Source organism: Pseudorca crassidens, chromosome 15, assembly GCF_039906515.1.
Source record: "Pseudorca crassidens isolate mPseCra1 chromosome 15, mPseCra1.hap1, whole genome shotgun sequence".
Classification (NCBI taxonomy): Eukaryota; Metazoa; Chordata; class Mammalia; order Artiodactyla; family Delphinidae; genus Pseudorca; species Pseudorca crassidens.
Window position 1 is genome coordinate 41,632,309 of NC_090310.1, and position 26,409 is coordinate 41,658,717.

The 26,409-nt window shown below is 44.1% G+C and overlaps 1 protein-coding gene and 1 pseudogene across 2 annotated transcripts in view; one reads left to right on the forward strand and one right to left on the reverse strand.

Annotated features, from left to right (window-relative positions):
• Window positions 1-26,409, forward strand: part of CFAP61 (cilia and flagella associated protein 61) — a 255,126-nt gene that overhangs the window by 4,065 nt on the left and 224,652 nt on the right. For both annotated transcript variants that reach the window (XR_010935095.1, XM_067707353.1), the window contains exons 3-7: window positions 6,888-7,038; window positions 9,988-10,064; window positions 10,860-10,927; window positions 11,164-11,290; window positions 24,607-24,739. Coding sequence is in view for 1 of the 2 variants with exons in the window: in XM_067707353.1 (XP_067563454.1) it covers window positions 6,888-7,038; window positions 9,988-10,064; window positions 10,860-10,927; window positions 11,164-11,290; window positions 24,607-24,739 (556 nt within the window). In the remaining variant the exon portion in view is untranslated. The remainder of the gene's footprint in view (window positions 1-6,887; window positions 7,039-9,987; window positions 10,065-10,859; window positions 10,928-11,163; window positions 11,291-24,606; window positions 24,740-26,409) is intronic.
• On the reverse strand, window positions 19,371-20,456 carry LOC137206395 (3-hydroxyisobutyrate dehydrogenase, mitochondrial pseudogene; annotated as a pseudogene).

Consider the following 26,409-nt stretch of genomic DNA (forward strand, 5'->3'; position numbering starts at 1 on the left):
TGCCAACATCGTCTTGTTTAACTCTGAGGTAGCCACTGTCATGCCCATTTTACAGATGAGAGAGTGGAGGCTCGCCCAAGGTCCAGCAGTTAGTAAGTGACAAAGCCTGGATGTGCTCTTAGCCACTCCTGTTGAAATGTTCTTCTAATCTTCAAAATATGCCTAGGTTTTTTTTTAAATCTTTTTTCTCCCTGTTTTGTTTTTTTTGGACACCAGAATATGAATATCCTATATGCTGTTCCTCATTATTTTTATTGAAAATGATAAGGGAGAGCACAGTGTTTTGGATTTCATAAAGCTTCAGGTTAAATACAATTGAAATGTTTAAACTAGGCCAGCCTAAGACATTAAAATTTGCAATTTCTGATCACCACACTGATGAATGTAACGTAAATTTGGCACAGTTTTGTTGGAGAACAATATGTGTATAAAAATCTTTAAAAATATGTATAACAATGAAATGATTTCATTTTTTTTGACATTATGGTGAATTAAACACCTTAATGATGTCCTCTGGATGGAAACATGTTGATACATACACACACACACACACACACACACACACGTATGGACTGTGCAGAGAACATTGTCAAAATGAAATCAGAAACTTCAGGACAATAGCAGGAACCCACACCACTTTCTCCTTGAGGATTTTTGCTGCATTCTAGAAACCTCACAGTTTTGTTTTGACAGGTTCACAAAGAACAGAAGATAAATACTCCATCCACTTAAGGAGGGAAGTATTAGATTTCTTTGTATAAAACTGTGCAGTTCTTTGTAAGGATGAAGGAGACAAACCCACTGCATAAAAGTAAGGAAACTAGCCTGTTTCAACCTCAGCATGAATGAAGGGGGATAAATCCTTCCCCAAGAATTCATAAGCACGTGTTGATTCAAAGTCTGTGTTAATTATCTGCATGGTCCCCAAAAGCTTCAAAACTTCCCAAGTAATGAATGCATTTTTAGACCACCTAAACTAGTTTCATAGACTGAATAAAGTAGAGGAAGTGGAGAATTTGATTAAAAGTGGTTGCACGTTAGTAGTGTGTCCAGGAGACCCACTGAAATAAGTACAGCTCAGGTCTGAAGGGGTGGAGCTTCAGCTCAGACTTCAAATAATACTCACAGATAAAATTCCAAGGAACATGAGCTCACAGTCAAAAATAAAAAATATATAAGGAGACATTCACCATTAGTGAGAACCAACAACAAAAAACTATACAGCAGAATCAGACTCTCAAAGACTTCAGATATTAAGTCAAAGAATATAAAATAACTATGCTTACTTTGTCTAAAGTGAGAAGATATGTTTTAAAAGACCATAAAAATGAAAAATGAGAATTAAAAAAAGTCTAATAGACCATCTAGAAAAAAATAGAGTTAATATTAAAAGCTCTGTGGATGAATTAAACATTGTAATAGACACAGCTAAAGACAGAAGTAGTGAACTGGGGCATCAATACCAATAAATCACCTAGAATTCAGCACAAAGAGACAGAGACAAAAAATAAGAATGGAATATTTAACAAATAGGTCTAATCAGACTTCTAAAGGGAGATAATAGGAAGTGCAAGAGTCAATATTTGAAGAGATAATGGCCCAGAATTGTTGAGAAGCACCAATTCTTCTAGAAAACTCAGTGGATCCCAAATAGGAAAAATACACAGAGAATTCTACAACTAACCACATCATAATGAAACAGCAAAACACCAAAGCTAAAGAGAAGATCTGAAAAGTAACTATAAAGAAAAGACAAATTACCTGCAAACAACTAAAAATTAGACCAATGATGATTTCTCACTAGCAACAATGGTACCCAGAAGATAGTGGACTGTCTTTAATATTGGAGAGAAAATAACATTGAACTAGAATTGTATACCTAGAGAAACAATTTTTCAATACCTAGGGGAAAATGAATGCATTTTTTAGACAAACAAAAGCTAGTTTACCAGTGAACTCTGAATTAAGGAAATTCCTCAGAATATACTCTAGGCAGACGGAAGAATATCCCAGCTGGAAAACCCAAGATAAAAGAAGGAATGTAAACAAAAATATGTACAAATATGAGAAAAATCTAGCTTGTATGAAATAATAACATTAATAATGACTAATTTAATATAGGTATTAAATGTAAATGGTAAGTTATAAGATATGAATAATAAGTTAGCTAAAATACAGGACAAAAATAGCAGATAAATTGGGAGTCATGTGATTAGATTGAAAGTACTCTTAAGATATTGTTCAGGGGGAGGGTTGGTAGCTAGTATTCAGAGGTGCTCCCCCTCCCTCCCATGAGCCACATGTCCTGCATTCAGTCCTTTTGTAGTCCCTTCTTGTCCTGAATCAGGGTTGGCCCTGTGTAACCAATAGAAGTCAGTAAAAGTGATGTTTTATGACTTCAAGTCTAGATCATAAGAAGTCTGCAGCTTCCACTGGGCTCTGGAATGCTCCCTCTTGGAACCCAGATGCCATACTGTTAAACGCTCAAGTCATGTGGCCACACGCAGGTGCTTTACTTGGCATCCTCGGCCGAGCTCCCAGCCAACAACCAGCATCAACTGCTAACAGTATGAGTGGAGCTGTTCTAGACATTGGATAGTCAGGTGACTCCGGCCACCAGCACCACTTGACTGCCATCACCTGAGAGATCCCAACCAAAAACTTCTCAGTCAAGCCCAGCCAGCCCACAGAACCATGAGGGATAATAATGAATTGTTTTAAGCCACTAAGCTTAGGGGTGGTTTGGTACATGTCAGTTGATAACTGGAGCAGAGGGTAAAGACCTTGTTAGAAATATATGTTAACGTGGCTAGAATAATCATTTAAAGATAGGTGTAGAGATTATAGCTTCTGATCTATAGAGGGAAAATGGAACAAGAAATTTATAACAAACTGAATCTCAAAGAAGGCAAGAAAGGAAGAAAAAAGAAACAGAAGACATAGAACATGTTAAAATCATGTAATAGGAAGATAGAAAACAGTTCAGTTATATCAGTAATCAAAATAAATGTATTTGAACAAAATTTTTCAGTTTAAAGAGAAAGATGGGCAGATTGGCTAAAAACAGAACAAAACAAACAGCAGTCATATTTTACATGTAAGAGACACACCTAATATATAAAGTCACAGAAGGATTTAAAGTCAAAGTATTTGGGAAAAAAAAGATGCCAGCCAAAATCTCATCCAAAAAAAGGCTACTGTTGCTCTATAAATAGCAGACAAAATATACTTTTGGCAGAAAGGATCATTGCAGATAAAGAGGGTCATTATAGCAATATAATGATAAAAGGTTTTGTGCTTGAGGGAGGTGTGACAATTTAAACTTGCATGCTCCTAATGACAATCATAAAATATATAAAGCAAAAAGTCAATAGAACCAAAGGATGAAATAGACATACCCACCATCATAATGGGAGATTTAATATACCTCTGTTAATAAATGAAAGGTCGGGCTTCCCTGGTGGCGCAGTGGTTGAGATTCCGCCTGCCGATGCAGGGGACGTGGGTTTGTGCCCGGTCCGGGAAGATCCCACATGCCGCGGAGCGGCTGGGCCCGCGAGCCATGGCCGCTGAGCCTGCGCGTCCAGAGCCTGCGCTCCACAACGGGAGAGGCCACAACAGTGAGAGGCCCGCGGACCGCAAAATAAATAAATAAATACAAAATAAATGAAAGGTCAAGCAAACTGAAAATCAGTTACAACAGAAAAGATTTCAACAAGAACCCAATTAAAGAACTTGATCTAACGGATATATGTAGAACACTGTAGCCAGTGTTAGAACGTACATAATCTTGTCAAGTAGACATGGAAACATGTATAAAAACTAACTTCCTCTTAGACCATGAAGCAACCCCAGCAGTGGTTAGTACCACAAAGCAAGTTCTTTGACAACAATGCAATGGAGTTAGAGATCAATAACAAAAAGATAATTAAGGAACGCCCATATATTTGAAAAATTTTAAATGCAATAATAAATAATCATGCGTCAAAAAAGAAAAATTAGAATACATGAGTTGAATGAAAATAAAAATATATGTTAGATATATAATTATACGTATGTAAATGTAAATACATACAATACGTGAAATCAAGTTAATTCTGGTGTTGCAGCTAAAGCAGGTGTGGGCGTTGATGACATTGGAGGCTCCCATGCCTCCCCTATTCTCTGGGCTTCTGTGTTCCTCCCTGCACTGTAGTCTCTGCCTCTGAAATCAGCCTGGAGCTGTGACTCATCCAATAGAATGTGTTGGACATGTGCTGTGCCGGTCCCTGGTCCCTGATCCCTGAGCACCCTACCCCTGCTGGGCCTTGGAGTGGCTGTAAGGTTCCTGGAATCCATGTGTCTGATGTGTTTATGTATTTTCTGAATTGGCAGGTACAAAAAGCGTAACTTACATCATGTGGGAGGGGAGTAGTGAAAGTTTTTTTAATGTGAAAATGGGGCCCTTATAATGTTGAGACCTGCCTTAGAAGCCAGCCTATTTTCAGAAGTAAAAGTAAATTTACATTTTCATTAGTGTCCTGGAGCTCCCCAAACAGCTCCCTTGCTACCCAGCCCTTGTAGCCTTTCGTTTTCACATTAGGTAACTAACTCCCATCCCCTCGCCGGCCAGCCTCAAGCTTCCAGACCCATCTTACGGGCATTTCTAAAACTGGCGGTTTCTTTTCTCGTTTATTCAGTTTCCTTTTATTGACTGCTGGCTCAGTCACAGAGATACAGGAATGAGTAACAGTGGTCTCACCTAAAAACCCTGCTCAGTTTTAGGGGAGGACATGAGCGGATTGGGCAGAGCGGGTGAGTGGGTAAAGGGCCACAAGAGTGGCCACTTGGTGTGCAGATGGCACAGTGCAGTCGGGGGGGCGGAAGCTCCACGGTTCAGAGCATGAGGAGGGGCACGTAAAGGGACTCTGAGCCCTGTTTCACTCACGCTGCTTAATGAGGCAGAAAATGGAGACACTGTTTCACCAAGATTTCCACCGAGTACGATTAAGTAAAGCGAGTGTTGGCTGAACTTGGAAAACTCCTTAAACCAATTGAATAAATGAAGCACTGCTCTAATGAAAAGAACTCTAATTTCTATTGCTGGATAATATCTTCGAGTTTTAATATATTTTCTGTGAAATACATACCTGTGCTCGTGCTTGTGTCTATATATTTTTAAGGGCTCCTTTGGTTTGGATTTGGCTTATTACAAAGAATAATTTTAAACCAGCTTTAAAGAAACACACCTTCTCCCTCTACCTTTTTCCCTCCTCTCCCTCTTTTGCTCCCATGATGATTTTTATCTGTCCTGTAGAGGACCTACTGGCTGAGAGGTAATAAGAAGTGAAATTGTACATACAAAAGGATATGCTGCCAAAGTTACTTTTTGTAGTCAGGCTCTCTGGAAATTGCAGTGCATTTTCCCATTGAAACAATGTTATTGGTGACTGGCTGCCCACAAAAGCCTATTTAATCTACAATGTCTGTGCCATATAGTACCATGCTAATTGTACTACAGAACACAACCGCCACCCTAGGTTCCCATGGATAAATGCATTTCAAGTTCAAATTGGGATTCCAGGAACACATTTCCCTTGCTTCCCTGAGGGGATGGCAGCTGCCTGGTCCCAGCTCTTGCCCACTTCCTCCTCCACCACGTCTATCACTATCATTGCTGATGCTCCGTGGTCCCGTGCCCTGGGCCTTTTCTCATCTGGATTAGAGCGAGGACTGTCAGTGTGAAGCCATAGGTCGTGGCTCTGGGAGCCCGGAGCAGGGGACCCCAGAGGACCAGGAGCTGGAGGGAGCCCTGCGGGAGTGGAATGAGGGGTAGGGGCTTCAGTGAATCAGACGGGAGGAGCTGGGGGGCTACCTCCTCCCGCTAATGAGCGCCCTGTGTGGATCCCCTGTTCTTGGTACCAGAGGGCAGCCAGCTGCAGTGCCTGGGCCAGGGGCACCCCTGGTGGAGTCCCCGGTGGCTGAGGACTGTGACTTCCTGTGAGAGGGGATGGTGGCTGGAGGTGCTGAGATTGCTGTCCTAAGCACAGTGTTTCCCAAAGGTGCCCACAGCTCTGGTGGGACCCAAGTGATTTGACTCAAACCATGCAAGAAATTTTTTTTTTTTTTTTTTTTTTTTTTTTTAGTGGTACGCGGGCCTCTCACTGTTGTGGCCTCTCCCGTTGCGGAGCACAGGCTCCGGACGCGCAGGCTCAGCGGCCATGGCTCATGAGCCCAGCCGCTCCGCGGCATGTGGGATCTTCCTGGACCGGGGCATGAACCTGTGTCCCCTGCATCGGCAGGCGGACTCTCAACCACTGCGCCACCAGGAAAGCCCCAGAGCAATTTTTGTTTTAAGTGTCATCTCTTCATTTTTATAGTTACCTTCTGTTTATAGGAAGGTATAATGGTTTTCCATTTATGATAGCGATGTAAAATTTTTTTATTGAAATAGACTTATTTCAACCAAAAGTGAACTGGCTTAAAGAAAATAATTAAGTACTGGAAGTGCATGTGTGTGAGGGACACGTACGTGGGCCAGTTGGCCATCCTAAATGTATGTGTTTAGGGCAACACAGTGGAGCTGGCAACATGGAGAGGATGGGGAAGACTACGGTCAACGGTTTCCCCAGCCTGTCTCCAAGGGAGGGGTATTGGACACGTTATATCATAGACGTGACACCTTTCTAATGAAGTGTAATTTTCTGTAAAGATGGGGTTGGTAGCACCAGATGTCCTGAAAGGTGCACTTCCATACTTGCTGCCACATCGCTCCCACCTCTTCCATAGGCTATCATATCTCGTGCAGTGGTTGCCAAGATCCAGTAGCCAAAGGTGGGAGAAAACGACACCTCTTCATCTCACTTCTGGTACCTTCCTCATGTGTGCAATTGGAATCGTTTCCGCAGGGAGAAGGCAAACCTTGCCATCACCCTCCACAATGACCAGGAGGAGATCATGGCCCAGGCCACCTTCCTAGACTATCCCAGCTGGAATGTCGCCCCACAGGACGACTGGGTGTCCGTGTTCCGGGAGATGGACAGTGAAATCCCATGCACAGTGAGTAACCATGCACGTTGCTTATGAGAACAGCTTGAATTTGGAAGGGAAGTCCTATGTTTGCATATAGGTCTTCTCAGTTTTTAGACTGAGCAGTTCAAAAGTCACAACAGAAAGTGTGTGACATCATGACAGACAGAAATGAACTTATCTGGTGGAGAGGGAAGGGGAGTCTGAGAGCAGGAAGCCTCAGAGGAGGACTGGGGGTGGGGCACGGCAAGGAATTAGTGGAGCATCAGGACTGCGCTTCCCAGGCCTCCACGCTGTGCTCCCAAGTCTTTGACCTGCTGGGAGGGACCTGCCATTTACACATCTGCCCCTGAAATAATGACAACAGGGCCTCAGATTCAAGTCATGCTCTGTAATTTTCAAAGTGCCCTCATGGGCTCTGGCTTATTTGATGTCTCCCAGCTGCGGACACAGGACACCCTGTCGACCCAGAGAAGCCAGGTCATCGGGTCTCGGGGAGTTGGGCTTTGGTAGCCTGAGCTGTCCCTCGGCTGCCAGAGCCAGGCTAGCATCCGGGCCAGTTGCTGCAGAGAGCCAGAGCTGAGGCTGCAACTGCGGGCAGCACACTTGGCCTGTCGGTGGAGTTCAAGAGTGCGTCCCGGAGCCCTGGGGAACGGCAACTGTGTGAACGAGTGGACTCGTGCGTGCGCACACACGCAAACACGCACAGCCCAGCACTTAGTTACCCAGCATCTGTTCAGCTAGAGGCTGCCTCCCCCTGGTCCTCTGCGCTCGCAGTCACCACTGTCAGAAAAATTATCTCAAGCTTGGAAATAGACCAACAAGATTCTTTCCATTGTGCTTGTACTTTTGATTGATTTTCTATTGACTGAGCTATTTTACAGTTCCGCAGGAACAGTGATGAACTGGTAGATTTTTGTTCATTTGAGATGTAAATAACTTCAGTGTGGTGGAAGAGATAACCTCAAAGGTTACAGTTTCTGGCCCAGTGGGACCTGAACTCTTTTGTATCTAGCTGGGCAATCTTCTAACATTTCCTCATTAAAACTGCCTGAAGCCAGCGTCTCAAGTGCAATGAATCGTTTTGTATCATCTCACTGGTCACCTCATGGATTGATGGGTTGAATCAATCTCTGATACGTGCATTTTGTATTTGCATTAGGGTCATGATTTTATCTTTTTGAGAATTATAAATTAACACCATTCTTCCTAAATTCTTTCCCCTTTTGTTCCTTTTCTTGTTCTTTTAAAATTGTTTCTTTTTAAACTACTTCCTTCAATAGTGTAGAGCTGGGCCAGTCCTGGAGGGTACATCAGCCATATGTAGCTATTTGGGCACTTGAAATGTGGCTAGTTTGAACTGAGATGAGCTCTGAGTATAAAATATGCACTGGACATCAAACACTCAGTAGGAAAAAAAAGAGTATAAAATACCTTGTTGAGAATTTTTATATTTACTACTTCTTAAAAGGATAATAATGTGAATATATTAGGTTAAATAAAACATATTAACATTTATTTCACCTGTTTACTTCTTTTTAAAAATATATCTACTAGAAACTTGAAAATTACATATGTTCCCAGCATTTGTGGCTTGAATTATTTTCCCATTGGACAGCATGGGTATAGAGGCTTATGACTTAATGGCTTACCTACCCCGGGGGTATCTGCAACTAAAATAATGATTTTTATCTTAAAGCTAAGGAATGAATATTGAACTGTAATATTTTTGATGGAAGAGAGAATTTGGGGGATAAATCAGCCAAGTAATAAACCATGAGCTAGCAAGGCGAGTCCTGACCAGAATGTAAAGCAGATGCCATGGGGTTAGGTGAGTCCATGCATGGGAAGTGCTCACATTGCGACATTGAACTCTCACTGTCGCTGTTGTTATCTGGACTCTGGAGTTCGTGTTGCTTGCCTCTGGGGAGTTTTCAAGCTCATGAACTAAACTCATGATTCTTCTCTCGCCATTTTATGTCTGATAAACACCTTCTGAGTGTTCTTAGGGCACGTGCCACCCAACAGGAGGGGAGACCGAGGCACACGGATGTGCAGGTGGTCACCCAAGGCCGTCTATGAAATTGCTCAGGAAACAAGAGACACAGAAGTGCTCCTGTTGTCCAGATCGAGGTGCAAGCACTGCCCTCACCTCACCACTCAGCCCCCTCCCATTTGCATTGTCTCTAGAATTTGAGGATCTGTCCATAAACACAGGGGTACTGAGCTGAACAGAGGGATGTGGGGATGTGTAGAGCAACTCCTCATGACCAGCCACTTAGAAAGTCTTCAGTACAACTGAGTCACATTGCTGTACGGAAGAAATTAATAGTGTCGTAAATCAACTATACTTCGATAAAATTAAAAAAAAAGTTACGGGGCAGCATTCTTTAAAACCCCTGAAGACGTGACCCGAAAGCCATATTAGAATCTTGCTACTTTGTTTTCCGCTCCCAGGTTTTCTGGGTCCCGAGCATAGTATTTGCTTCTGACTCTGGGAATGTTGAACAAAACAAGCCGTTGGATTCCTAGTGGGGCATCTGCCTTCCATCCTCCAAATTCATGAGAGGCGCTTTCCCTGGTGTCACTTGAATAGAGCAGCAGCTGCTGACTCCAGAGCCCTGGGGGAGGAGGATTGTCTTTCACTTGGGCTGAGGCGCCCTGGGGACAAGACCACTGAGTTCAGAATCGACTTCAGTCCCCCGCAGGCGCCCCCCTGCCCGCGGCCGTAGTGAGGCGGGAGGAAGGGCCCGACACGCTGGACTCATTTACGACCCCCCCTTTCCTTGAATAATTCCAAGCTAGGAGGACAGAAAGTGGCTCGAACTCTGCCTGGGTGTCTCCTTATTTTAGACATAAAATATCTTCCATCGACACCAGGCAGCTCTGTGGCATGGCTGCCCCCAGACCCTCCCCCTATCTCCCACCCCTCCCCTTGCTCTGACTCAGCCTCTAATCATGTCCTCTTTTCTTCTGCAGCCTCTGAACACGTTGTTCATGCACCTCTTTGTGGCCGTGGACGAGTATTCTGTCGGCTGCTGCAAAGAGATTATTCGGTGAGTGGCCACGGCGTGGCAGACAGTGACATGGGGCAGTGGCAGCAGCATCGTAGACGAGACACGTTCATGTCTTTATCATGTCTTTAACTATCTGGATAGTCAAAAAAATATTTTTAAAGGAAATTCTTTGAGGTGTTCAATTTGCTTGTACTTTCTGGCTCTAGTCAAGCATTTACTCTGAACGGTGGTGATGTTTCTGAAAGAATACAATCCTTCCTTTGAATGGACGCCTTTAACTACCACTGTTGGAGGCAAACAGGTCACACGGTCATTTGAAAAAAATGGATTTGGGGGGAGGAGGGGAAGAGAAGAGGTCACAGGCTTGGATGTTTCTAAAAATAGTTTTCCTCAATCTCATCCTTAGACATGTTATTAACAGGACCGCCTGCAGAAACCTGACCCGCAGGGCTTCCGCCACAACGGGTCTCTGACAGGCTGCATAGACACTTGGGGGTGGTGGCCTCGGCTCTCAAGTCACTTTGCAGTGTCACACCAGACCATCCAGATGCCAGGGCAAAGGTTAATCTCAGCAGAAACCTGGTGCACCACGTGGACATGGTGCCTCGGTTCTCGCTGCCTCCGTGGAACAGATAGAAGAGGGGGCATTTGGAATCCAGGGAAAAGCAGAGAAGAAAAAGGAATTGCCGCGAAGACGTTCTTGCCTTTGCAGGCAGGGAGCAGGGCACACAGGTGGATCTATGAACGCCTCATTTTTGTAGTGAAGGCGTTCGTCTCGCCAGGTGCTGGCTAATAGGATTGTTGACACCCCGTCCCCTCCTATTCCCTCGCCAGGACCGTGTTCAAGGCGGTGCCAGACCTGCACTTCATATTCCTCATCGTGCCGTCCTACATGAGCCTCGGTAAGTCCTCCTCCACCACCTCCTGACCCCAGTCGCTAACGTAGGAAATTTGTGCTTAAAATGGGGCTTTGGGGATGGGACATAAGAACCACGGGTCTCCAGGTCCTCAATGTATAATGTGCCCATTCGACTGTAACAATTAAAACACACATTAGAATGGAAACTACATTTGCCCTGAAGTCCTAAAGTTATTCCTTGGTAAATCGAGGCCTCACTTTTTTGTCTCTGGGATTTAGGCTCGACTCTCATAACTGTGTTCGACCAAGTGGGGAACATTCCAAGCCTGACATATGATGAGGACTTTGCCGTGCACATATGTCACAGGCACAGCCACTACCCTCAGCTACACATCCGCAAAGCCAGGTAAGTGTGGAGCCGTGTCTTTTGCTACCTAAGCTTTACCCTGACGGTTACCTTACAAAGAGTTTAAAAATTGCCACTTCTTACAGTAAGTGATTATAGCTTGAATGAAATCGCTTTATAATACCCAGAAGCATTACTTCATCTGGAGATGTTTACAATTCCCCTTGATGACATAACTTGCAGGACTGAATATCTGATGAGACCCATTTGGTGCCGTGTGGTCAGCAAAGCTGTGCATTTCCTACTTAAGGGTTTCTGAAGACACACAATCCTTGGCTCCACACTGAGTGAAATAACTCTCAAATAAAACAAACATAGAAATGATTCTGCCTATTTAGTTTCCCCAGTAAAGCCCACCTATTTTCCAGCATTCAGTGAATGAGGATTCTGTTGACCCCAAAGAGGAGTTTTCCAAGCTGAAAGTCTTTACCATCCACGGCCCACATGACATGCCTTGAAGGTCAGCAATCTCAAGGCAATGGCTGTGGCAGATTCTGTTTTCCAAAGAAGGCCATCTTCCGTCCTGCATGCTCTCCTATAATGTGGCCTGGCCACTCTTCTCATCAAGAGGTGGGCTCCGTGTCCGCTCTTTTTGAGTCTGGGTGTTTTATGGCTGCTGTGACCCACACAGCATGGCGGAAGGGATGCTCTGTGACGTGGGAGGTTGGGAGGCTTCTGCCTGGTTCTCTTGGGATGCTCGCTGTGGAGGAGACGAGGGGCAGAAGTCTGACTGCCCTGAGACCACCGTGCTGGAGAGGCCACAAGTCAGTGCTGGGCCTGCAGCCCCAAGGGGCTACCGCTGACAGCATTCACCATGTGGATGTGCAGCCCAGGAGAACCCCCAGTGTCTGCATCCCCGCTGACATCTGACTGTAGCCACATGAGAGACCCCAAGCACGCACTGCCCAGCTGAGTCCTCCCAGGTTTCTGATGCACAAAACTGTGAGCAAAATAGAACGGCTGTTTTGAAATAAGAGGGCCTATAAAATCATTTCACAAGGGTGGTTGTTTCCTTTATCAGTGAAGAGTAAGCTGTATCTTTTGGGGGTAACCATTGCCATATTTGTTTTTGTTTGTTTGTTTTTATTTTGGGCTGCACCATGTGGCATGCGGGGATCTTAGTTCCCCGACCAGGGATTGAACCCATGCCCCTGGCAGTGGAAGCGTGGACTCCTAATCACTGGACCGCCAGGGACTTCCCACCATTGCCATATTTGATGAGTGCTGCATTTCTTTAGAAAGTATGGAAACTAAATTTTTTAAAAAGCAAGAGCCTAATGTTTACCAGGCATGTAGTGTTATGGCATAATTGTGAAGAATTTGCAGTAATGACATCAGGTAGATCTTGATCCTGATCTTGGTTTTACTACTCACCAGATGGGTTAACTTAAAGAAGGAACTGGGCCTCCGCCCGCCTCAGTTTCCTCTCTGTCCCTGGGTGTGAGCATATTGTCTGCTGTATGGGACTGTTGTAGTGATGGGATGAGCTGATAAAAATCAAGTACTTAGCACACTGCCAGTCACATGTAGGTGCCCAAGGAAATTAAATATTATTATAAATATTATTAGAGTTATCTGGGGAAGAGAGACCCATCTATGATAAACTGTGATGCTGTGTAGCTTGAAAGAGGGAAGGGCAGAGAGGGATGAAGACAGCTTCAACCCCCCAGGCCCCCCAAAATCTAAATGTTCATCAACGTGTAAATGTTCACAAACTGTGGTACCTCTGTACAATGGACACTACTCAGCAATGAAATGGAGTAAACTACGTGTACACACAATAGCATGGATCAGTCTCAGAAAGCTTATGCTGAATGAAAGAAGGCAGACATAGAAACAAAGACCATATACTGTTGATTTCACTTGTAAGATGTACAAAACAGGAGAGGTCAGATCAGTGGTTGCCTCTGGCGGAGGGAAGAGTGATGGTGGGAGGGATACGGTGGGGAGACAGTGCTCTGTGCATTGATCGGGGTGCACGCGGCGCACGCGGCTGTCAAAGGTCATCGAGCTGCACTCTTAATATCTGTGCACTGTACACTATATTATTATACCTCAGTGGGAAAAATGTAAAAGAAAAGAGGCTTCATAGAGAAGGTAGCCTCTGAATCTGGTCAGGAAGGGTGAGTCAGAGTTCAGCCAGATGGACAGATGGGCAAAGGCGTGGAGGCAGGAAAGCACCCGGAATGTCTGCTACCAGGCAGGTGGGCAGATGTGAGGAAGAGCAGAAAAAGTGTGATGAGCAGGCTGTAACTTGGAGCCAGCAGGAAGCACTGAAGAAAGGCATGGTATGGACTGTATGTTAAAAAGAACTGCTTTTCATGTGGCCAGTGGCTTGCAGGGGAGGAGCACAGAACAGTCTGGCCAAGAATGATGCCGGCTGGAATTCAGGCAGTGACGAATCAAAGAGGTCCAGGTTGGGGAATGGATCAAGGCAGGTGCATAGATGCAAAGAAATGTTTGAGAGGGAAGGTGCAGTTTGATTACCAATTGGTTAGAGAAGTTGAAGGATGAGAATGAGTTAATGGTGACTCGGGGTTTCAACTTTAGGGGGGATGGTGGATTCATTAACTGAAAGTGGAAGTAATAGCACTAGATGGACAGGAGACAGTTGGAAATACAGGGCTTCTCATGAATGAGGAGATCATGAGAATAACGGAGATGGTCTAGTTGAGGAGGAGATTTTAAAGTGGAAAGCAGAGGATTAGAGCACAATTTTGAAAGATGAAAGTGAGCCGTTAATGATTGTAAAGAAAAATTGGAAGAGGGGTATTGTAGAAGTCAAAGACTCTTAAAGTGGCAAATCAAATAATTCATAGGGAAATCAAATAATTTGAATACAAAGAAGAGACCGTTGGATTTGGTAATTTAAAAGACACAGATGAGATGAATAAAATTGATGAACTACTAGCTAAACTGACCAAGAAAAAAAAGAGAGAAAATATATCACCGATATCAGTATTGAAAGAGGTGATATTACAGATCCTATAGACATTGAAAGGATAAGGGAAGACTGCAACAACTCTATAAATTCAACAATTTGTGTTCAAACACAAACTACCAAAACTCATTTTAGAAATAAGAATAGGACTTCCCTGGTGGTGCAGTGGTTAAGAATCCGCCTGCCAATGCAGGGACACGGGTTCGAGCCCTGGTCCAGGAAGATCCCACATGCCATGGAACAACCAAGCCCACGCACCACAACTACTGAGCCTGCGCTCTAGAGCCTGCGAGCCACAACTACTAAGCCCTGTGCGCCTAGAGCCCATGCTCCGCAACAAGAGAAGCCACCGCAGTGAGAAGCCCACGCACCACAACGAAGAGAAGCCCCTGCTCACCACAACTAGAGAAAGCCTGCACGCAGCAAGGAAGACCCAATGCAGCCAAAAATAATTAATTAATTAATTAAATTTACTTAAAAAAGAATAACTTGAGTAATTCTATACCTATTAAAGAAAAGTCCAGTGAACTTTGGGTGAGAGGGAGGGTGACTGCCTGCCCTGACGCTGACCCCTCCCCCAGCCCCCACCCATCCTGACTTGCTTCTTCTCTTTTCTTTCCTCTTGTTGTTGTGGCTCTGAACTCTGCCCCTTCCAGGATTTGGGCCTCAGCTTTCTCCCAGGCTCATCCCTTTGGCTCCTCTGCACCAGTCTTGGCCATTCAGTCCAGTGCTCTACCTCTGGCCACTTGGCAGTTTTTTAAATTATGTTTTGACAAATTTCTGATAATTAATTTCTTAGGATCTTGTAAGTAGTCTCACAATTGCTATAATTTTGTCTTCATTTCATTTAGAAATCTCTCATTTTTTTCCTGCCATTTGCTAATTAATTTGAGACATGGGCTTATTTAATAAAATGAATTATATTTTCAAATCAGAAAACATTTTAAAGAAAAAATTACTCATTGTTTCAGTCTTCTATGTGAGTATGTAACCATACATGCAAATGCAAGTATATGTGTGTATTCTCTCCCTCTCTCTCTCTCTCTCTCTCTTTCTCTCTCTCTCTCTCTCTCTCTATATATATATATATGCACATATATGTCTATAGTCATGATAATATGTTCTGTTAATTGTATTTTCCACTTAAGGTACCAGCTCATCCACCTTCCAGATCAATTTTGTTCTTTTTCTTGGCTGTGTGGTATTTCATCGTGTGGTTCTACTATAATTCATTTAAGTATTCCTTATTTATGGAAATTTGTCCTCTTTTTTTTTTCTATAACAAGAAATGCTGTGGTAAACAGCCTTGTACATATATTTTTAAGCATTCATGCTATTTTTCTCTGTAGTATAGATACCTACAAGTGGAATTTCTGGGTAAGGTTGCATTAAACACTAACATTTAAAAATAGATACTACCAAATTATTCAACCAAAATAATCATGTCAATTTGTATCCTAACCAATAGAGTCTCATTTTCTTGCACCTTCATTTATGCTGGATGTTTCAGTTATTAAAACTGTCTCCAGGGCTTCCCTGGTGGCGCAGTGGTTGAGAGTCCGCCTGCCGATGCAGGGGACACGGGTTCATGCCCCGGTCCGGGAAGATCCCACATGCCGCAGAGCGGCTAGGCCCGTGAGCCACGGCCGCTGAGCCTGCGCATCCGTAGCCTGTGCTCCACAATGGGAGAGGCCATAACAGTGAGAGGCCTGCGTACCGCAAAAAAACAAACAAAAAAAGCTGTCTCCAATACAATAGTAATTTGTTGTTTTAATTTGCATTTATCCAAATACTTGTGGGTTTCAGTGCGATTTTACAGGTTCCTTTTTAAGTGTAGAAAATAGTTGCATTTAAAATAATTTCCAGTTTAGAAATTATCCAGATGGATGATTAAACATGTGCATGCAAAGCAGACAGTTCTTTGGGGGAGGGTAGAGGGGAATGGTTACAGTTGAGGTAGACACATTTCCAGGTCTTTTTTGTTTTTTTCACTTAGTAGGTCACCAGTTTATTATAAAAGGATATAACTTAGGAACAGTCAGATGGAAGAAGTGCACAGGGCAAGGTGTGGGGACGGGGCTCAGAACCTCCGTGCCCCCTCCAGGTTCACCAGTCTCCCCAAACTTCCACGTGTTCACCAACCTGGAAGCTCCTAATTTTCTTAAAGTGTAGGCAGTATACAAACTTTGGGTCATGGGAATTGTCATTTTCTTGAGGCATTTTAAAGCTTATATACTTTCGACATAGATATTCAGCAAGACATGATTGTAATAGAAAATTATATACAAATCTAATACTGAAACTGACATATGCGGAGGCAGCCTATCTCAAAATCCCCTATTTCTGGCGTGGGGCATGAGTGGAATAGGTGAGGGAGATTAAGAGGTAAAAACTTCCAGTTACAAAATAAATGAGTCACAAGGGGAAAAATCACCTATTTCTTTCACTTTTTGAAAAGTAAGTGGCATCTTTGCTAACTTACTCACAGATCCCCACTTGTCATTTCAAGGATGTAGGGTGCTGGAGAAGTCAGGTGTAGAGTGTGCCTCGCCCAGTGCTGGCTCCTAGAAGCACGTGGTAACTGGTGGTTATGAGCTGGTCTCCCAGTTCCCTCCTTCCCACCCCCTCCTTCCTTTCTTCCTTCTACCCTTGAAAACTTGAGTGTTATGAGTGCTAACCTTCATGTGGACAGGCTGTCCTGGCCTGAACTAAACCTCACAATTCCTTTCCCTGAGGTCATGCTTATTCAGCCTCTGAGGGTGAAATGTCCTGCTGGTCCAGAAAATCTGCAAGAAGCAATTCACGAGAGGAACATAGTGCTGGTGGCAAAGCGATGACAGAGGGTACTTTGTAATGAGGAAGGGATGTTTAGAAAAAGAGAACTTTTTAGTATATAGTCGTGAAATACAGAGATAACTGACATTATGAGAGTTGATGCTTTTGCTTGCAGAAGGGGAAGTGTAACACATTTTAAGAGGCCCTCTGTCCACAGCGTTCATATTAGACTTTTGATACTTACAGGTGTAGGACTTCAGGTATCTGGAAAATGTACTTATGTGGATGATCTCCCTCTTTAAGGATACAGGAAAAAAGGACACTTCAGAGTCAGATGGGCGTGGCCATGCGTCCGCTTAGGCTGCCTCATTTCTCTTGTTTCCCCCGCATGCATTTCTCAACATCTGTTTCATCAGTTGTTACTTGCACTGATAATTAATGGTGAAGAACACAGTTCTTAAGACACTAAACCAGTGAAGAGTTTGGGGATGTAATTATCCTTCTGCCATTTACCTAGCAACGCATTCAGAGCCAGCAAATTAACGCTGTAATCCCCAGTCCCGTTTTCTTTGATTTACCCATGTGGAAAATTGTGCTGTAATGTGCCCCTCTACTTAGACACAAATTACTGAAGTTCCTGTTCTGTATTTTGCATAATATATGAAGTAAAGCATAGGTGCTTCTAGACACATCTTTATAATCTGTAATGGGCTTGATTAATCATTGGTGGTGGATTTGAGATGTTCTCAGATTTAGAAGCTATTGGAATGGCCTTTCTGGGGGAAACCTACCTTTTTCAAGTCCTCACAGGGATAGGAGAGGACTCACAAAGGAAAGGATTGTGTGTGCTGTCAGTCAGTGTTGTAAAGCAATTTAAAGTTTCCTTTATATAGTACTGCTTTTTTGCTAATAATAAAAATTAAGTTAGGTCAACATTTAGGACGTTAGGTCAATTTAGGACTTTAAAATGTAAGATGTGGTGTTTTTTAAATGCTAACTTCTCACCTTTTAAAGCAGTTATTTTTATTAAGCGTTTGATAGTCTCACAATTATTAGGAATCCACTTAAGCTTGACTTCTGAGCAATTTCATGTAAATGAACATTCTGATGCTTAAGTGATAAATATCCTAAAGCATTCGAAAGAAGTTGTAGGGCAGCTAGGAATTTCACCGCTAGTCTTCTTGAGTCCTGATGAGTAACCCAGCAAATAGAATTGGGTTCACAATCCAACTGGAACTATGGTGTGCCAACACCGACTTTTGGATCAGATCCCAGTGGTGTAAGTGCAGGGGCCTCTAATTGGCCCTGAATGTGCTTTGAAGCACTTCATTCCGAAGTCCTCCATAACTTGTAAAATCATGACATTTTCCAATGAGTAGAAGCTAAATGGCTCCAAGACCCATGTTAAAGTTTTGAATGGAATATACGGTTTAGAAATGATGGATTTGATTCTCCTAAAGAAGACCACTAGAGGTCACAAGAGATCTTGGAAAGAAAAAGGTGCTTTGTTTCACACAGCTGAATAAAAAGAAAAATCTAGTTGCTTAGCTGGCGCCCACTGTAGGTTCTCCAACCCCAAGTTGAAACTGTTCGTGGTAAGGGTTGGTTTAAGCCAAATACATTGCACTTTTTAGCACTACCACTAAACTGGATTCTCTGAATTTTTCTTTATTCACTGATTTCTTTTTTTATCAACATAGAAATTTATTTGAATTCAAAATAATATGGTTATATTTAGGATAATATAATAATTATGTAAAGCACATATCATCATTGGCTCTGAAACAGTTCTAAAGATGTTATTCTTTTGAAGTCAAAAATTATGTAGTAAGAATGTACTGTGCAAATGTACAAAAATATAAAAAATAAGTTTGCTGAGTATTGGGAGTTGTTACAAGAGGGGCACACCGGGGTAATGTAACAGAGTCCAGATTACATAGCATGCAGCAAGGAGTTCTCGCCTTATCAGCTCCTGGAAAGTGAACCGGTAACCTCAGAATGCAAGAATACCACCACTGGTAACAGGACAAACTTTCTGAGGGACACAAGGAGTTATTCACTATACTTCCCCTTTCTCTAACTCCTTTCCTCACACCAATTTCTTTTCTTTCCTCCAGGATAGGTTTTATCCTGTGGGAAAAAAATTTGCTTTTATTTGTAAAGTGGAGTAAATAATATCCTGATTGCAGTAGGCAGCGTTTTAGCTGACAGTGCTCAGGAATCAAACTTTTGGAAAAGGTCAATCAGCTAGCTAGCAAAGACCATCAGTGGCTTGCAGAAAAAACCACAAATTCAGATAATATGTCCTTGCTAAATAGATAAAAAGAATAAGCAGTTAAATAAATATGGGTGAAAAATCCCAGGGTTTACTGTGACCTAGACAATCAAAAGCAGACAGGTGACCTTTGATTAAGCCCATTTACTTGTGGAGTGAGCTATAAGGGGCTCCAAGATAGAGTGTGGTTTCCAACAGCGTCCACAGCCAAAGGGCAAACTCAGAACGTCTCCTCCTCTCGTAGAAACTGGAACACGGATGAGAAGTCTTTTTTGGAGTAGCCTTTCACGCATATCATCCTGTAGATCTGGTGGGCCTGAGTGCCCAGAAGGATTGAGCTGTTCGTGCTGGTAGCAGAGTCTTGTGTTAATCCCAGATCCTTAGCCATGAGTGTTGTTCCGAATCCACCCTAATAGTTATCAGCCGAGGGAACTCCATCCGTCACCCCAGGTACAGGATTATAAGTGTCACTTGACCAACATCGTCCTGAGCTCATATTTAGGATTTTAGCCAGGAGTTTTGGGTCAAGCCCCAACCTGATTCCCAGATTCATAGCTTCAGCAGTTCCGGTCATACTAAGCTAACAGCAAGTTGTTGCAGATCTTTGCAGCCTGCCCACTCCCAGCAGCTCCACAACACGCCGCATTGGAGCCCACGCATCCCAGCAGCTGTTGGGCAGCAGCAGCAAATTTGTCTGCGACTCCTCCCACCATAAACGTGAGGTTCGCAGACCGAGCAGCTCCCACACCACCAGAAACGGGCATCCATGAAAACTGCTCCCATTTTCTCAACTTCTTTGGCCAATTCTTTCAAAACCATAGGATCAATAGTGCTGGAATCTATTAACAGTGAGCCTTTCTTCACTTTCTTTAGAATCCGTTTGCTCCAGAATAAGCTTCTATCGCATTGATGCTGGTGGGCAACACTGTGATAATTCTGTCAGCTTTTTCAGCTACATCTGCTGGGGAAGACACTACCTGTTCACGTGCATCTAGAAACTCTTTGCATGCATCAGGGAACACATCATAAATAATGAGTGGATAGCCATGTTTCATGACATTTTTTGCCATTGGATTCCCCATGTTGCCTACTCCAGTGAATCCAACTTGAGTCTTAGAAGCCACTGACCTAGAACACACTGCTGCAAGGCTGGCCACTGCTGGTTGCTGCCGGCGGCTCCACGGAGCCATAACGAGGCTGCCATGCTGCCCCCACCCCGCCTCCCCGTGGTGACGTCTGCGGCTCCCAGCTCACCCACTGACTGCTAGGGTGCGCAGTGCAGCGGGTGGGATCAGCTGCAGCTATTCATCGATTTCTTAAAGAACATGCACACATATATACACACTCTCTCAGGCTTAAATAAATACAATATTTATGGCATTTAAATATCAGAATCACTTTTCCAATGGTACATTTTTAAGTCTAGCTAATGAAATTCGGATCCTCTCTGGTTGTGGAAGTTGCCATCAGACAGGAGAGAGGAGGCCATGCCAGTATTCTGAACGCAAAGATAGGCTGCGGCCGTCCTTACGGCCCCTAAGCAGGAACTTACCATCTGTGAGTTCGCAGTAGTTTCTTTGCTGGCAAGGAAACAACGCACACCTCCCGCATCCAGGGAAGCCACCTGTAGGTTCTCCTCTAGGCTTGTGATGCTACAGAAGAGTGGTCCGGATGCTGAGAGGTCCACCTGCCACCACAGGACAGTGTCAGCCGGCCGGGCAAGTGCCCTGGGGTCTGGCATTGCACTGCTCCTTGAAAGCCCGGTTCACTGATGTAGTGGAAGTGGTGAGTGAGTTTGTCCTCCCTTCTCCCCACCTCTGAGGAAGCCAGCAACAGCCACCAGGGCCCTGTCATCCTTCACCTTGCCTTCTCCTGGGTTTACAGGACACCCAAGCCCCAAGTGAGATGTCCTGAGAGGCTGTTGATTTTCTTCAGCTTTGGATCCCGCCCCATTTTCACTAGCACGTTTTTCAGAGTTTAGTGGACATTTAAGGGCCTGGATGATCAAACCCGTTTCTATGGGATGGACCTTTTGTTTCCTCCAAACAAGTTCAAATAAAATAGTCTATAATCAATTCCATTAACACGCACGTGGTCGCCTTCTCCAAGCACGTGCTGGCTGGAAGCTCCAAAGGAAGGCTGATCCTTATTCAGCGGTGTCAGCCTCATTGTACTTTGTGTTGGTCAACCCTGACCTTCACAATCATCACCACCTAAACTCTGGGGGTCACGGAAGTGCTGGGCACGTGGCCCTGCTGTGCCCAGCGGCTCCACAGGAAGCTGTGGCTCTCCTATCCGAGCGGCAGGCAGTGCTCAAATTTAAACATTTTACTGAATGAATTGTTTTCAGTAGCCAGGGTGTCTGTTTCCATGGGGCTGGACTTTGTCATATGCCATTTGAGACTCTGCGAGGCTGATGTCATACTTCATCATTAGCACCGGGGCTGATGCAAGATCATAAATCATCGATTACCCCAAGGAATGCGTTTCTGAGAACAAGTTCCTCTTTATCCATTTTGGGGAAGGGCTGAAGGGAGAGACTCTTCAGAGCTCCACGATGTGGATGTTTTCTTCTTATTCCCAGAAGAGTAAGTGTTGAGGTGTGATTATGGATCACTTTGTCCACGGGCTGCCGAGGGCTCATGACTAGGCTTACGGCCCCGGGTCTCTCTGAACCTTTATTCCTGATTTTTATACCACAAAGTAGTATTTTTGTGTCCATCATATAGATAAAAGCCCATGGTACACAGTGATAGCTGTCTTGATCCACTTAAGAAGATTAGGATATTGAATTACTTTCACATAATTTAAAATAATTATCTCTGTTAATAAATACTGATGTGGACTTTGTGTTTTGGCAGGATATTTGAAAGTAGATTTGTTGGCTGTTCTCTCCTAGAATCTTCTTGTTTTGTTTTTTCTTAACCAATATCGTCCAGGACTCTTTTTACAGAGAAAAGCCATCTCCATTAGCAGCACCTTTTTGAGGGTGGTTTTGCGGGGAAATGAGGGGTTTCTGGAATGCACTGGGGCCTTCTCGGCCCTTCCAGCTGAGGTCCGGGGCTCTCAGGTGGAGGCTGCTGATGGGGGTTTCGGAGCATATCAGATGGTGGGGGGACTGTGAAGTTTCCCACAGCAGATGCTGCCAGGGGCTGCCTGCCTGCCTGAGAGTGACCTTGAGGGCGTCCCCACACTGTACCCTCCCGCTCTCCTCATACCTGCCCTTGTGCAGGTGAGACACCAAGGCTCAGCAGCGAGGGGACTGGACCAATTTCTCAACCAGGAGAGGCAGAGGCTGATTAGAGGGCTGGGAGTTGCCAGCGTGGAGCAGGGGTCACTCCCCAGAGGCGCCCCCTTGGGCCACACATCCGTACCTGCAAACAGGCCGAGCGACGGCACCCCAGCGCTGTCAGTGCGTGAGGTAGGGCCCCATCCATGTTGGCTGTCACTGTTGCCCCTGGGCTGTGGGCTCCAGGGTGTGCAGATGTCAAAGGTTGACAAAGCTGGATGCTGGTAAGGACAGATTTTAATCCGTAATAACCGTTGCGATAGGGGGAAACATCCAGGGTGGACTGAACTCTGATTTGTACAGAGGTGACTGGGCCTTTTTTTCTTTTTAATTTTAATTTATGTATTTTTGACTGCATTGGGTCTTCATTGCTGCACGCCAGCTTTCTGTAGTTGCGTCGAGTGGGGGCTACTCTTTGTTGCAGCGTGCGGGCTTCAGTAGTTGTGGTGCGCGGTCTTCAGTAGTTGTGGCATGCGGGCTCAGTAGTTGTGGCTCACGGGCTTAGTTGCTCCACGGTGACTGGGCCTTTTGAAGAGAAAAGGAGGGAAAATAAAACATAAATAAAACATAAATAAATAAATAAATTAAATTAAATTAAATAAAGAGAAAATGAGGGAGCTGGGTGGGCAGTGAGCAGGGTCTCAGTAGAGTCAGGGAAGTGACAAATTACAAAAAATGGGAAGGCAGGGTTGGTCCCTGTGAGACCCATCTGAGTCACTCACTAGCCCTGATGGAAATTAGGCTCCTGCCCTCCCAAAGAGGCTGGGAGATGGGGCCTTATCCTCAGGTGTCGCTGGAACAAACAGGAACTTCTTCTGGCAGCCCTGAGCTTTCTCAAGCAGGCACTTTAAGGGGGTCTCAGGTCCTTCTAGGGATGTGGCCTTGAGCTGTTAGGAACTGTTAGTGTTTGTTCATGTCTTTTCAGGCCTAGTGGAAAAGAGGCTCAGGGTGTACTAGGCTAGGGTCTGGTCACGGAGTCTTTGTCACTCATTAGATGGAGCTGCTATTAACATCAAAGAGAACATATTGGAAGATAAAGTGGGATGATGAAGATGTCAGAGTAATGAAATAAGGGGGAGGGAGGATAAAGGTAGTAGCTAAATCAGTTACACTAGAAAAATATAATATGAACATGGAACATTTTAAAAGAAAAGGACCAGGAAAATGTATAAGAACATCCCAGACAGGTAAAATAGAGTAGACTTAATCACGAATCTGCTAAAAAGAAGAAAGGAATGTGGAATATGGCAGCAAAATGGAGACCAAGGACCAGCATCCTCATGCTGCTGTAAACCTGGTTCTTGGGTCTTCCTCTCCCCACGCACACTGGTGGTCGAGGTCACGGTAGAGGTCCTGAGAAGGAGGCTTGAGGTAGACGTGCCCAAGATGGTGAGCAGATCTTCGTTACCTTCAAGCCAGCATCTCCCCCTCCATGGAAGTAGAAAGATATTTTAGGAGTAAAGGGTACCATGGGCCTGTTGGGAGGAATGCATAAACAAGCTTAAATATTCTTTACCTTAGTAATTCCCAGAGTCTTTATAACTGTGACGATCCATGAGGGACACTATAGCAGAAAAGTGTTTTTAGACAGTGGATTTCTTCTAAGGGGAGGAAGGGCTGCTGGGAGCAATATCATAGAAGCAGTGCTCCTTGGAGCACTTTTGGGAGGTGCTGTGCCCACCTTGCTGTCCTCTGGCTCGTGAGCGATGCTGCCCTGCAGTCCACGCCCAGCAGGGCCGAGCGTGTCCCCTCTGCCTGGGACATCCCACCTCCAATTCTCGACACAGCTTCCTTCCCGTCTCCACTCAGGTCTCACTCAAGTGTCATTCCCTGACCCCATCACTCTCCATCCCAAAGCAACTTACCACTCTTTGAAATGTTCCAGGTGGTTTGTGTGTTACATTTTTGTTGTCTGTTCCCCCCATTAGAATGTAAGTTCATTTCGTGGGTGTGTTGCTCTATCCCTGGCATTTAGAACAGGGTGGCAGGAGCAAGCAGAGGAACCAGCACTGAATTTAAGCCTTTCCGGTAAACAGGGTGGAAGATCACGATGACCTCGTGCCAATATTCCTGCACCATGACACCATCCTGAAGGAGACTTATGGCGAATACTTCCTGGCTGAACTCATAGAGGCCCAAGATGAAGAGAATCATGCCATCGTGTGTGAGGTGCGTGATAAACCACCTGGGAGCCCGCTGAGGGAGAGGGATGACAGAAGTGAGCAGCCCTGGTCCCGGTTTGCTGAGCATCCCGGGAGCTGCCTCCCTTCCTCCTTCTAGGTGGTGTGCCCGGCCCTCCTCCCAGCTGTGCCATCACCCACCTCCCCAGGGTTCCCACTTTAGGTTTTCAGGTCTTACGAGGTCCTTCCAGATGCCCAGTCTTAACAGGCTCCAGCTCGAACTAGATGCAGCTGGCTCCAAGTTCCTGAAAAACAACTTGGGCAAACATCTTATCGTTTGGGCTATGTGCCCCTTGGAGGATATGCCAGTCTTTGGTAGCAACAGTTAAAGCGAGCTTGAGCATGACGGTGGGCTTCAGGTGTGATGGACTTAACTGATGATTACCCTTGGTTTCAGTAGGTGAATTCTATCTCAGAAAAAATTTCTGATGCCAGGATGCACTGAGACCAATGAAAGAATCTTTTGGGGTAGAGTACATCAGTATATTTAAAAAGCTCCCCACATAATTCCAATGTGCAGCCCAGGTGGTAAAACATTTATCTACATGATGGAAAACACATCAGGTGAAGAACAGGATTAATTTAAATATACATGGGCGTTAGTTTCTTAAGGTGAGAACTGGCCCTGAAAATTAGATTCTGACATACTAGTCCATGATAGCTGTTTCTTCTACATTTCAGCTACATTTTTATTCTTTCATATTTAGGTTTCTGAATTGTCTTTTAAGGACTTGCTTTCAAATATTGTCATTTGACCTTTAGCTCCACGCTGGTGACAGAAGGAAGGGTCAGGAAATACTTGGGCCCAGCAGCACCATTTTGAAAAACCATGTCTTACTCGATGAAACAAAAACTGCTGATAATTAAAATGATTCATACAGACCCAAATAAGGGCTTTTAATGACGCAACTGTACCTATTCAGTTTTGTCAGGTCTTTGTTTTTTGGAGAAGGCCTTTATTTATTTTTCCAGCTTTATTGAGATATAATTGACATATAACATTGTATAAGATTAAGGTGGACAATGCGTTAGTTTGACACACTTATATATTGCAAAATGATCACCACCATAGCATTAGCTAACATCTCCATCATGGCACATAATTACCACTTTCTTTTGTGGTGAAAACATTTAAAGTCTACTATCTTAACAACTTCCAGGTATATCAGAGAGTATTATTAGCTATAATCAACACACTGTACATTAGATCCCCAGAACGTATTCATCTTATAACTGGAAATTTGTATCCTTTGATCAACACCTCCCCTTTGCCCTGCACCTAACCCCTCATAGCCACCATTCAACTCTCTGTTTCTTTGAGTTCAACCCTTTTAGATTCTACATAAAAGCAGTATCATACAGTATTTGTTTTTCTCTGTCTGACCTATTTCACTTATATAATATCCTCAGGGTCCATCCTTGTTGTCACAAATGGCAGGATTTCCTTCTTTCTCATGGCTGAATAATATCTATTACATATATGTGCACATATATATGTATACATACATATGTACATACATACATACGTACCACATCTTCTTTATCCGTTCATCTGTTGATGGCCACTTAGGTTGTTTCCATATCTTGCCTATTGTGTATAATACTGCAGTAAACATGGGAGTGCAGAGATCTTTTCAATACCCTGTTTTCATTTCCTTT